The sequence below is a fragment of the Chlorocebus sabaeus genome, chromosome 5 (genome assembly GCF_047675955.1).
Source record: "Chlorocebus sabaeus isolate Y175 chromosome 5, mChlSab1.0.hap1, whole genome shotgun sequence".
NCBI lineage: Eukaryota > Metazoa > Chordata > Mammalia > Primates > Cercopithecidae > Chlorocebus > Chlorocebus sabaeus.
Window position 1 is genome coordinate 45,156,738 of NC_132908.1, and position 13,944 is coordinate 45,170,681.

A 13,944-nucleotide genomic window follows, 5' to 3' on the forward strand; every position below is an offset into this window, starting at 1 on the left:
CGGTGTTTGGTTTTCTGTTCTTGTGATAGTTTGCTAAGAATGATGGTTTCCAGCTGCATCCATGTCCCTACAAAGGACACAAACTCATCCTTTTTTATGGCTGCGTAGTATTCCATAGTGTATATGTGCCACATTTTCTTAATCCAGTCTGTCACTGATGGACATTTGGGTTGATTCCAAGTCTTTGCTATTGTGAATAGTGCCGCAATAAACTTACGTGTGCATGTGTCTTTATAGCAGCATGATTTATAATCCTTTGGGTATATACCCAGTAATGGGATGGCTGGGTCATATGGTACATCTAGTTCTAGATCCTTGAGGAATCGCCATACTGTTTTCCATAATGGTTGAACTAGTTTACAATCCCACCAACAGTGTAAAAGTGTTCCTATTTCTCCACATCCTCTCCAGCACCTGTTGTTTCCTGACTTTTTAATGATTGCTCAGGGCATAACTCTTTTACCATTTTGGACTGTATCATTTCATTCATATGATAATGACACTGTAGCTCCCCCCTCACCTGCAGCTTCACTTTCTGCAGTTTTAGTTACCTGCGGTCAACCATCATCCAAAAATATTAAATGGAAAATTCTAGAAATAATCCACTCATAAGTTTTAAATTGTGCACTATTCTGGGCAGTGTGCTGAAATGTCGAGCCGTCCTGCTCTGTGTGACCCCGGACGGGAAGCCTCCCTTTGTCCAGCACATCCACGCAGTATGACTCCCGCCCGTTTAGCCGCGCAGCAGCCATCTCACTTACCAGATCAACTGTCTTGGTATCAGGGTGTTTGTGTTCAGGTAACCCTTCCCTTGCTTAATAATGGACCCAAAGCCAAGAGCAGTGATGCTGGCATTCTGGGTTTATTTTATTAGTATTGTAAGTCTCTTACTTTGCTTAATTTATAAATTAAACATGATCATAAGTACGTATCTATAGGGAAAAGATGGTATATATAGGGTTCTGAACTATCCTGTGTTTCAGGTATCCACCGTGGGTCTGGAAATGTATCCCCTGTGGAGAAGGGATGACTACTGTGTATGTAAAAATCACACTGTGTGAAATGTTATATCCTCCCCATTCCTCAGTTTAACGTTGTTTTGAAAGAATTCTCTCACATTACTTGAAAACTTAGGAAACCATTTTTAGTGACTGTAGTGTTTTACCAGATAGATACGCTATGGTTTACTTAACTATGTTCCTAATGATGGGTGCTTATATTGGATCTAAGTTTTGCTGTTATTTGTAGTGCTCCAATGGGTGACTCTGTGCACAAACACTTGCCTGTACTTTTGTGTATTTCTCTGAGGATAGATTGCTGCAAAAAAAGAACCACTGAGTGTGAGACTCTAAATATTTGGAAGGCTTTCAGTCTGTTTCCATATTGCTTTCCTGAAAGTTTGAACCAGTTTATACTTCCGTAAGCAACAGTGTTTGAGAAGATCTCTTTACTTTCCTTAACATTGGCCTTTGTCATTTCTTAAACTTTACTGGTTATTTTGGTAACCAGCTTGTTTTTATAATTTGAATTTCTTTGCTTCTCAGTGAAATAATAGTTTCTTTTATATGAGTATTAACCATTTGTTAAGAACCACTATTTGAGTCCGAAAGAAAGGTGTATAAGAAGAAAACTGCACAATTCCAGTAGGAAGGACTTGGGGTCAGGGTCCCTGATGTGTTGGAAGGTTGAACTTTTTGTTGGTGGTGTTTCCCCTTGCCTTAAAAAGTCCATATTGCTTGAATGTTGCAATCTCGGGCAAGGCCAGCAATTAATCTCAGGGATGATGCCACTTTCTTCTCCTGGTGCTGGTCCTTTCTGACAAGAGAGAACATGGTGTTAGGGCTGAGTGCTTGAATGCTTGCACATACGACCCAGAAGGTGCAGATATAACCGGGGGTTCATTCCTTGAGTGATATCTTTGTGAGATGACATTTTGCTTGTTGTTTGTGTGTTTTATAATGAGGAATCAAAGTGGGTATTCTAGGAAGATCCAGTGTTTCCCTACTCTCACTTTGCATTACACACAGTCCGGGGGGTGACTCAGAATCCAGTGCTGTCCTGCCTCTCCCAGTTAGCTGACACCATTTTCTTGACGAGAGCCTTAGTTTTCTAGGCATATATTCTAATGATGGAACATTTTGAAATGCAGTTTATTTTTGAGTTTATTGAATTTTTTTAATAACACATCTGCTGCCCCTAAATTGTCATCTTTTATATTATAAGGTCTAGTTGCATTAGAAATAGCTCTCCCAACCCCACTCCCCCAGTGCTCAGAACACTGAACCCCATACTACACTTGGAAAAGGATTGGATGTCCTAAAGCATTGGTTATGTAATTGTGGGTTGGCTTTCACCCACGGAGCTTTACTTCCTCCTGTGATAGTGAAATACAAGCTGGCAACAGTAATTAGATCTCAGAAAAGCTTGTCACAAAGCACCACAGACTGGAGAAACTTGTAAGCTCTTTTTGCACTGGCTGAAGTTTTTGAGTACCACTACCTTCCATCTGTAGAGTGTAGTAACCTTAGACAGGTAGTGCTTTTCTTCTGTGCATTAATTTTAATTAAGCAATGACACCTACTTTCTTTTCCACTCTGAGATCTGCATGTAGCTAAACTGATCAGGTGAGTGCTTTCCCACCTTTGATCATTGATACTGCTTGGAATATACTGGAAAAAGAGCAGCAAGCAGAAAATCTCCCATTTCCATAAGCTGCTGACTAACCCAGAATTGCTAGATTTTGTGAAGCAAATGAATGCTATAAAAGAAGTCAAAAAAGTCGGGGAAGATGTCCCTAGGACATGGTCAGGCCAAACCTTGAAAGATCAAGTGATGTTACAGAGGTACAATTATAAGAATATATATAACTCAAGACTTACATATGTGATAAACAGTGCATTGCTCTTTGCAGTCTACAAAGGATTTTCTTTTTAATTCTCACAACAATTCTGCAGAGAGAGGTAGTGAGAGGTTTAATGCTTTGTTTGACATAATTTGCTGTTAAATAACCATCCATTGGCAGAAAATTTGAACTGTTGTGTTTTCTTTCCTGTGTCATTCATGGTTTCAGTCCTGAAGAGAAGCCCACTGGAGCCCAGCAGGAGAGGAGAGTGGGAGAATCCCTCACCCAAAAGTTCTCATTGGCATCATTTAGTGACATTCAGGATGTCTCCAGTTATTGTTAGAATTTAAAGTTAGGTTCATCCCTGTGAGGTTCAAGAAAACATAAAAATAAAATAAGGGTCTACCAGTATTAAACATACTCAGTAATCATTTTTGAAAGGAAAAGAGTTAGTGGAAAAAATGGAAGAACCACAGCAAAACTAAAATAAGTATATAGGGATATATTGCCAGACACGGTGGCTCACACCTGTAATCCCAACACTTTGGGAAGCTGAGGCAGCCGGATCACTTGAGGTCAGGAGTTCAAGACCAGCCTGGCCAACATGGTAAAACCCCATCTCTACTAAAAATACAAACATTAGGCCGGGTGCCATGGCTCACACCTATAATCCCAGCAGTTTGGGAGGCCGAGGTGGGCAGATCACCTGAGGTCAGGAGTTTGAGACCAGCCTGGCCAACATAGTGAAACCCCATCTCTACTAAAACTACCAACATTAGGCTGGGTGCAGTGGCTCATGCCTGTAATGCCAGCAGTTTGGGAGGCCGAGGTGGGCAGATGACCTGAGATCAGGAGTTTGAGAACAACAGCCTGGCCAACATGGTGAAACCCCATCTCTACTAAAAATACAAAATTTAGCCGGGCATGGTGGCCCATGCCTGTAGTCCCAGCTACAGGGAGGTTGAGGCAGGAGAATCGCTTGAACCCAGAAGACGGAGGTTGCAGTGATCCATGGTTGTGCCACTACACGCCAGCCTGGGTGACACAGCAAGACTCCGTCTCAAAAAAAATATATATATATATAAAAAATATACATATACACACAAACATTAACCGGGCATGGTGTCGTGTGCCAGTAATCCCAGCTACTTGGGAGGCTGAGGCAGGAGAATCGCTTGAACCCAGGAGGCGGAGGTACTGCACTGCAGCCTGGGTGACGGAGCAAGATTCCATCTCAAACAATATAGATAGACAGACAATGTTAGATAACTGCATAATTATTATATGTGTGTATTAATATATAAAGCGATCACTTTCAGAAGGAATAGTATGTTAAGAAAAGGTAATGAAAGATTTTAAAACAAAACACTTCATAAGACAAGAAGTTAGAACAATTACGACAGACTAAAAGAAAAAGCTGGGAGTGAGATCGAATACAGCCAAGTATTTCCTGCAGTTTTAAAACCTCTACTCCCCATTTTTGGTTTCTGGCCACAGATTATGTAATATTTTTCATTACTTGAACTGGAATTACAAAGATTGATACAGAAGGTGGTCTGATAAGTCGACTGGGTCCTGCTCCTTGTATGTCTTAGGTCCAAACCAAAATGAGTCAATATTTGGACAAGATATCAGCCATGCAGGGCTTATAGGCAGGTAAAGGAGATGGCCCATTATTACAGGGATTTCAAACCAGGCTTAGTATTCTCTTACCCTGGCACTGCCAATTATATTTATTTATTGGAAAATGATAACCTTAGAGTTAAGCTATATGCTTACAAAACAGGCAGTGCTTATATGAGTTCTATCATGTCCAGGTTTACATTGCCCATTAGAAAACAACACCTGACCTGGTGCAGCAACTCATGTCTGTAATCCCAGCACTTTGGGAGGCCAAGGAGGGAGGATCGCTTGAGCCCAGGAGGTCGAGGCAGCATGAGCTGTGTTAACACCACTGCACTAGACTCTGTCTCAAAAAAAAAAAAAAAAAAAAAAAAATGTGGGGCGGGTATGGAGAGAGAGAGGAGGGGAGGGGAGAGGACACCTGATCAGACTCCTCTGAAGAGGGACTTGAAAAGTTTGTCACAAGCCCTGAGTTATTCTGATGGAATAGAGAATTGTTAGATCACAGAATGCAAAGTAACCTACTGCATTTAGCCCTTCAGTCTTTGGCCTAGCTGTAGGCCATTAAGTTGAATAGTGCTGGGAATCGTTAAGAATATAATGGTCAAAAAGGACAGGCAAAGTTGTTTCCCTTCTGGAACTTACACTTTAATGGGAGAGATAGACAATAAGCAAGTAAAAATAATTGAACAAGGCAATTGCAAATGCCACCTTCAGTGAGCTCTTGAAAGACAAATTATTTCACCTGCATGCCACAAATACACAGGTGAATGTCTGTGCCTTGAGAAATGCATAAAAGTGACTGAACTTTTGAGGTCCACTGACTGGGCTTTTGTTTGATATTCACTGCTAGTGAATTTTCCAGCCTGCAAATGTCTTAGAACTTCTAAATACATTTTTTTTTTCGTTTAGGTTGCAGAGAACACATCTTAGAAGATGAAAAACCTGAATCTATCAGTGACACTACTGACTTGGCTCTCCCACCTGAAATGCCGATTTTGATTGATTTCCATGCTCTGAAAGACATCCTTGGGCCCCCGATGTATGAAATGGAGGTGATCAATTTCTTTTTTTTTTCTTTGCTTTTTGCTCCAGTCAATGAAAGGAACACTTTATTGAGGCCCCAGGGCCATAGGGCCTGGGCAGAAGGCTGCCCTTTGGGGAGGGAAGAGCCTTATTTGACCTTTTTGGGACGTAGGTTGTTGGTGTGGCCACACTTCTTGCAATAGTTGACAGCATGGGGGCGCAGGCAAGCACAGCTCTTGTGGCAGATCATCTTGTCACAGTTGTATTTCTGGGCAAGGTGGCAGAGGGAACGCTCCGTAATGCCACCGCGCAGGCGCAGCATCAGGTGCAAGGTGGACTCTTTCTGGATGTTGTAGTCTGAGAGAGTGCGGCCATCCTCCAGCTATTTGCCTCAAATTATCAGACACTGCTGGTCAGGTAGGATGCCCTACTTGTCTTGAATTTTGGCTTTGGCATTCTCAGTGGCGTCACTCGGCTCGACCTCAAGGGCGATAGTCTTGCCTGTGAGGGTCTTCACAAAGATCCACATCTCAGCGTCTGCGGCTCGGCGAGTCTTGCTCCATTCTCCTTTTTTTCGTTGGTACTCACTGATTCTCTCAGGTGGTTGCTTAACAGAGAAGTAGAATTGGGTGTTTCCAGAGGCTGAATTTTGCCTTAAGATAGAAACTTTATTTCTGTATGGTATTGCGTTTTAGTGCTTAATGTGATAATATGACTGTTGCCAGGAGCCAGAGATCCCAGCCATATCCTCTTTTAGAACCCCAGTCTCATTTTATTCTCTACCATTCAGTTCCTTTTTAAGAACAATGCCTCTGACTCTTCTCCTTAGAAAAATTCCATATTCTTATGTGTACTTTAATGAGGGATTTCTTTGTGCTATCAAGGGCTTGGGGGAAGAGGCAGAGAATCAACCTGATACAGGTGTGGAAAGATGAGCATAGCTTAGCTTCAGACTGTGCTAGTGCAGACCCAGATGACATCTTTCAGGAACCTATTGTCCCATTGTTAGTAGTTCCTTTAGGGTTAAACCCACATGCAGGTCTAGCCCTGTTTTCATCTTTCTGTCCTAACTGTACCTCACAGCAGAAGGCCTGAGCGCCAAGACTGAGTTGAGGCAACTGATGGAAATAGATGTTAGATATAACTGCTAAGGGTGTTGTGAAATAATTTATAGGGTGCTTAGATGAGCCTTCATAGGTTGTTTACTATAAAAATGTTTGTATTATACTACTGAATTTAGCTTTATCATCACCTCCTTATCAGTTTAAGGAAAAAATATTTTCAGAAAATAAATAAATTATGCAGAAGATAATCTCTCCATCTAACATTTGTAATCATTACCAGTAGATAGGTTTTCCTCAAGTTCTTAAACTGAGTTGATGAGAAATAGCCCCCAAGCCTGTCTTGTTTATCCATTTAAACTTTAAGCTGGTCATTAAAGCTCATGAGCCTCTCTCAGAGCTCTCAGTTACAAGAATAGAACTTGTTTACTCTTGACAGTAAATCTGGACTCGAACAATAGAATCAGAAGCATTGTTTTGATTATTTGAATTCTTAAGATATCATGGATTTGAATTTTGAAGTGTTGAAAGAACTTGAGCAAAACATTGTTGATTGAGAAAGTGAACAAAACCAGCTTTCTCGTTCTGGGAGGATCCAGTGACTTTGAGAGTGAAGACACAAACAGGTTTTGAGTCCTGCATGGCCGATGGCCTTTTTCTCTAGGCTTCCAGAAAACTACATTCCAACAGTTCTTTGAGGATTTAAACTAGAGCAGCAAATAAAGACAAAAGATTAACGCATGTCTCTGTTGCATATACCCTTCTCGCCCAGCCATTTCTGCTGATGTTAAGTTTGGGAGCATTGCTGACATTCCTGGAGCATTAGCAAAGAAAGAGCCAAGAGAACAGAAATGAGAAACTTTATAAACATTGCTTACCAGCTCTCATTGTTAGCATCAGAGAACCTTATTTTCCTTGTAGCATGTGAGCTTTACGTAGTAGCACTTTTACCAACGAGAGTCTGCAGAAAGACTCCAGTAGCCATTTTGTCTTTTATTAATAGCATCTTAGAATGGAAGATGTGTGTCACATGCATCCATGTGAAGAGCCCACCAACCAGGCTTTGTGTGAGCAACAAGGCTGTTTATTTCACCTGGGTGCAGGCGGGCTGAGTCCGAAAAGAGGCAGCGAAGGAAGATAGGGGTGGGGTTGTTTTATAGGATTTGGGTGGGTAGTGGAAAATTACGTTCAAAGGGGGTTGTTCTCTTGCTGGCAAGGGCAGGGGTCACAATGTACTCAGTTGGGGAGCTTCTGAGCCAGGAGAAGGAATTTCACAAGGTTAATCGCTCAGTTAAGGTGGGGCAGGAACAGATCACAATGGTGGAATGTCATCAGTTAAGGCAGGAACCAACCATTTTCACACTTGCTCCAGGCCATCTGGATGTATACGTACAGATCACAGGGGATATGATGGCTTAACTTGGGCTCAGAGGCCTGACATGGTGTTTGAGTGTTGGGAACATTGTGTTCACTTTTTTCATGCTTGAAAGCGAGAACTCACCCTGTAGCCTGGGGTCTGTCTCTACCTGGGGTCTCATGACCACCAGCCCCAAATTACTTAACCACACAGTCTACCTCTGCTTTTGTGTCTATAAAATTAAGACTCATAGAACATTTCTTTCTTGCCCATGAGGGCTGTCACTGTGCTAGGAGTATAATTCCATTTTACATACAAGGGAAAAGTTTAAAGAGATTAAATGAGTTGTACAAATTCACATAAAGTGCAGTTGGTAGAGTTGGAATTCAGACTCAGATCAGCTTATTCCAAGTCCATTATTCTTTCTCCCCTTCTACAGCACCCTGTCAGGTCAAGATAATTCCTGCCCTTGACTGCTAGAAGAGAGTGGCAGTGATATATTAGAGTTTTTTAAAAAGGCATCTGCTCTACATCAGATTCTCATTCATATTCTTACCAACCCTAGTGCTCTGCTTTGGAATGGGAGAGGCTGGGCTCAACTTGTTGACCACTACCATTTTGGTATCTCTTGGCTGTCAGGCACTGTGCAAGGCCCTCCACAAGTGATCATTTAATCCTCGGTCATGGTTGTCTTTCCAGTAACAGTTGAGGAAACAGGCTTAGAGTATTTAAATAACTCGAGAGAAGACACAACTTATGCCAGAAATGAGACTTGGTTCTAGGCCTGACCAACTCCAAACCTAGTGCTCTATTACTCTAGAAAAACGTCACAGGCAACCTGAGCAGGGCCTCTGTTCTTTGCAGAGAGCTCACAGGTGGACCTGAGCAGGGCCTCTGTTCTTTGCAGAGAGCTCACAGGTGGATCTGAGCAGGGCCTCTGTTCTTTGCACTTCACAAGTGGCCAGTCTTATTTCTCTATTTCTTTGTGCTTTCCTAGGCAAAGAATCTGAAGAGAGAGGTTATACTAGGAATATTGGAATACATGTTGAGGTGTTCGCAAGATGTTACAAGATACCTTTCGTTTGTTTGTTTTTACTTTTTATTTTTTGAGATGAGGTCTCACTCTGTCACCTAGGCTGGAGTGCAGTGGCATGATCATAGCTCACTGCAACCTCCAACTCCTGGGCTGAAGCTATTCTCCCACCTCAGCCTCCTGAGTAGCTGGGACCACAGGCGTGTGCTACCATACCCAGCTAATTTTGTCTGTATTTTTTTGTAGAGATGGGGTTTCACCATGTTGTCCTATACTGGTGTCAAACTCCTGAGCTCAAGCCATCCACCTGCCTCAGCCTCCCAAAGTGCTGGAATTACAGGCATGAGCCACTAAACCCAGCCGATACCTTTTTTTGTCTAAATGCCTACATTCTCCCTTAGGGTAAATTACAGTCTAGGGTCTGTGGTTTCTTCTAGAAAGAGTTTCATTCATTTAACAAATACCTATTAAGGACCTAACATGTGCTTCTGGCAATACAGTAGTAAATAAGCAAAGTATGATGTCTGACTTCATGGATCCCACTTTAGTGCAGGGAAAAAAGTCGACAGGTAAACAAATAATCACAAATTGAAGTTGATGCTATAGAGAAAACAAACGGTGGTACTGAGATAGACAGTAACTACTCTATCTGAGGTCTGTTTTAGAGGTAGAAGTAGACATGCTGATGGGAAACAATTGGGGAATGAAGGAAAGTTATCAAAAGGGACTTACGGGTTTCTGGCCAGAGTGACAGGGTATGTGTGTAGTAGTGCCGTTTACTGAGATGGGGAAGACTGGGGGAGGGAGATGGGGAGGGAGTGTTGCAAAGAAAACTGGGGGCTCTTTTGAACACATTAAGGTTGAAATATCCCAGCACTTTGGGAGGCTGAGGCAGGTGGATTGCCTGAGTCCTGGAGTTCAAGACCAGCCTGGGCGACATGGCAAAATCCCTTCTCTACAAAAAATACAAAAATTAGCTGGGTGTGGTGGCTCACGCCTGTAGTCACAACTACTTGGGAGGCTGAGATGGGAGGATCACTTGAGCCTGGGAGACAGAGGATGCAGTGAGCCAAGATCACGCCACTGTACTCCAGCCTGAGCGACAGAACAAGACGCTGTCTCAAAAAAATAAAATAAAAGTTTGAAATATTGGCGAGGCATAGAAGTAGAGATATTTGGACATTCAGATCTATGGCTCCGAGGAAAAACCCAAGATGGAGATATAGATTATAGAGTTATCAGAAAGTAGAGGATATTTAGAGCCCCAGAAATTGAGGCTTTGACATCACCTAAGAAAAAAGGAGACATAAAAAAGCAGGTAGCCTAGAAGCAAGCCCTGAAGTACAGCATTATTTAGGGATCATATGGAGAGAAGAGGAGCCAACAAAGAAGTCAGGAAAAACAGAAAGGGACTGGGAAGGAACAAGCCTTCAGGGAAGAGGAAAACCAGGATGTTGTGCTGCCATAGAGACAGAAGAGAATATTTCAAGAAAGAAGGGACATCAGAATGTGTTTACTATTTGAGAGATCAAAGAAGATCAAGGTCAGAACTAATGTGTATTGGATTTGATGGCATGCAGGTTGTTGGTGACCTTGAAAGAGATTTCACAAGGAAGGAGCGGTGGGGATGGTAGAAATTGGAGTATGTTGAAGAATGGGAGGCGAGGAAGTAGAATTAGTGTGTAGGCAGCTCTTTAGAAGTTTGGCTGTAAACAATTGCAGAGAAATGAGGCAGCTAGAAGAGAATATGGATGTCAAAGGGAGAATGTTTTCGATATAGTAGCTGCTGCTAAGAGTGATCCAGGAGAGAGCAGTGGTACGATGGAAACAGTCTCCAGGAGTGAGAGGGGTGGGATCCAAAGCACCAGTGAGGAAATGGCTTTGGATGGGAGAAGGGATACTTTTTGCAAGGTATTATGTAGAAAGGGACAAAACTATTGAGTTATCTATAAGGAAAAGATTACAATGATGGGGCTAACGTGTGTGGGCTGCACAAGAGAGGAGTGAAGCTAGGGCAGAGCTGCTGTTTGATGGGAATGTGCTGGAGTTCATGGCTTGAGTACAGGCGAGCTAGAAGGATAAGAAATGATGGTCAGGGGGTTCAGAGGTCGTATGGTTTCTGTTGGTGATAAGTACCTGGAAGAGGGTGGCTGAGTTCAGGAGGCATTTAAAGAACTGAGAAGCCAGGTTTTGGGTGAGCATCATGCCTTCACTGAAGACACCCAGGGTGATAGCAGGGGCTGGGGTAGAAAGGAAGAAGCAGTGTTTAGACTCTTCCTGAATGTCAGAGACAGTGAGGAGAAAGTCAGGATGGTAAAGCCAACTGCCATAAGCAGGGGCTCAGAAGGGTAGAAGAATAAGGCCTGAAAGTAGCAAGGCGGCCTCTTACTCACTAAATCATAAACTCAGTCTCCTTGAGCTTGATGTCTTCCTCTGATAAATGGTGGTAAGCACGTGCACATTATCACAGAGTTCGAATTTGGGGAGTCAGTGTACCCACCATATTGCCCAGTAATACTAAAAAAGAATAAACAAATACTAATTTCTGCAACTACCATACTCCATAAAAAGAGACCTATCCCCAATCACCAAAAAATCCCCACTCTTTTTCTACTCCAAATTTTGTACATAGTTAATAACCTTATACCACCACTTACTATTTGTTTTACTTTCATCGAAGATGAATCTACAAAAATATATTAATGTCAAAAAATGTTACTGACCTAGCAAACTGACAGTTGGGAAGTAAGGTAAGAAGGCACACTTTTATTAATTAATAATATCCTTTAGTATTCCCTAAACAGATTGAAAAATGGTGGATTAGTTCATTCTTGCATTCCTATAAAAAAAAATACCTGAGACCAGGCACAGTGGCTCATGCCTGTAAATCCCAGCACTTTGGGAGGCCAAGGCGGGCGGATTGCTTGAGTTCAAGACCAACCTGGGCAGCAAAGTAAGACCCAGTCTCTACAAAAAACACAAAATATTACCCGGGAGGCTGAGGTGGGAGGATCACCTGAGCCCAGAAGGTTGAGGCTGCAGTGAGCTGTGATCACAGCATTGCACTGCAGCCTGGGTGACAGAATGAAAACTGTCTCAAAAAAAAAAAAAAAAAAAAAAAAAAAAAAAGAACTACCTGAGATTGGGTAATTTATAAAGAAAAGAGATTTAATTGGCTAACGGTTCTGAAGGCTCTGAAGGCTCTGAAGGCTTCTGTGGCTCTGATTCCTGTAGAGCTCCAGCATCAGGCCAGGTGCAGTGGCTCACGCCTGTAATCCCAGCACTTCAGGAGGCCGAGGCAGGCGGATCACGAGGTCAGGAGTTCGAGACCAGCCTCGCCAATACGGTGAAACCCTATCTCTACTAAAAATACAAAAATTAGCCAGGCGTGGTGGCGCACACCTGTAGTCTCAGTACTTGGGAGGCCAAGGCAGAAGAATCACTGGAACCCAAGAGGCGGAGGTTGCAACGAGCCAAGATCATGCCACTGCACTCCAGCTTGAGGCACAGAGTGAGACTCCATCTCAAAAATAAATAAATAAATAAATAGCTCCAGCATCAGCTTCTGGGGAGACCTCGGGAAACTTACAGTTCTTGGCGGAAAGTGAAGGGGGAGCAGGCATATCATGTGGCCAGAGCAGGAGCAAGAGTACAGGAGGAGAGGTGGCCACACACTTTTAAACAACCGCCTCCCGTGAGAACTCACTCACTATTGCGAGGACAGTACCAAGAGGATGAGGCTAAACCATTCATGAGAAATTTGCCTCCGTGATCCAGTCACCTCCCACCAGGCCCCACCTCCAACACTGAGGGTTATAGTTCAACATGAGATTTGGTGGAGACACAGATCCAAACCATATCAAATGGGTTCCAGGAACTTAGCCTAGATTTCAAATTTAGGAACAGTGTCATAGGTCACCTTTTCAAAATACATGAAGTTTCCTACAGAAACAAGATCAATTAAGTGCATGTTTTAAAAATAAAATAAAAATAAACGTTACTACAAAAAAAAGTGGGGAGGAGCAGGAGTGGGTGCAGGTGTCCCCAGGAAGCCTAGGCATCGCTCACACTGCATGTGCTATCACGGCAAGACTCAGAACTGCCCCGAATCCGAGGAGGGGCCACGCGAGTAGGTGGGCCTGGGCACCTCCTCAGTCCCTGGCTATGCCCTTTCACTCTCTCACTGGGAGACAGAATCCTGAGTTTTCTGCCTCAGGGAGCCTGTGTGGAAAGAGTAGGTCACTGCAGGAAATCAGGCTGGTTTTAGGAAAAGGAATGGACATTAGGCACCTCCAGAGGGACAAAGGATCAGTATACCTGGTTGGGGACAGGATTCTGTCATTTCATTATTCCTGACTCTCACGTTTTCAGGTGTCCCGCACCTCATATAAAAGCCTCAGTGTTGGCTTCTGACCATGGTGTATGAAAAGCCCTTGTCTAAAGGTTACTTGCTCTGAGAAAATAATGAAGAAGAGGATAGACACGAAGGCACTTTAAAGCCTCCTGAATAGAATGCATCCAGAAGCGAATTCCAGGAGATTCTATCATCATGCTTGCCTTTCAAGCAAACAAACTCAGCTGCTACAACTGAGAAAGAGTGTGAACACCAACTAAATGCCCCAAAGAATCATGGTAGTAAATTACTTCTCCGTGCTGCTCCATATAAACCTGCTGTGCCACCTGTTGAGGGCAGCACTGATGCTGCATGTTCAGTCTGGTCCCAGGCCCCGGCGGGAATCCGCCATTGTGCCAGCCTTACTGGAAGGATAGGAGAGCAGCTGGTTCTCAGCAATGCAAGTGTCAGGCCAGCCTGGGGCTGCATAATGCTGCTTAAGAGATGACAGTGGTGGACCCCAGCACCTCTCCGAGGGATGTAGAATCTGCTCTTCCCATTTCTGAATGCTACTGAAACAAATCTACAACTAGAAAAATCAAATATTCATGAATTCAAGACTTGGGATCTCAGTACTAAGACTTTAAAGAGGTTGCCAGATGGATCGCT

General features: G+C 43.1%; 1 protein-coding gene and 1 pseudogene across 2 annotated transcripts in view; one reads left to right on the top strand and one right to left on the bottom strand.

Annotated features, from left to right (window-relative positions):
- The window catches only part of LONP2 (lon peptidase 2, peroxisomal), a 117,012-nt gene that overhangs the window by 94,080 nt on the left and 8,988 nt on the right, over positions 1-13,944 (top strand). For both annotated transcript variants that reach the window (XM_007992441.3, XM_007992448.3), the window contains one exon: positions 5,378-5,520. In XM_007992441.3, the coding sequence (XP_007990632.3) occupies positions 5,378-5,520 (143 nt within the window). The remainder of the gene's footprint in view (positions 1-5,377; positions 5,521-13,944) is intronic.
- LOC119627703 (ubiquitin-ribosomal protein eL40 fusion protein-like) lies at positions 5,541-6,123 on the bottom strand (annotated as a pseudogene).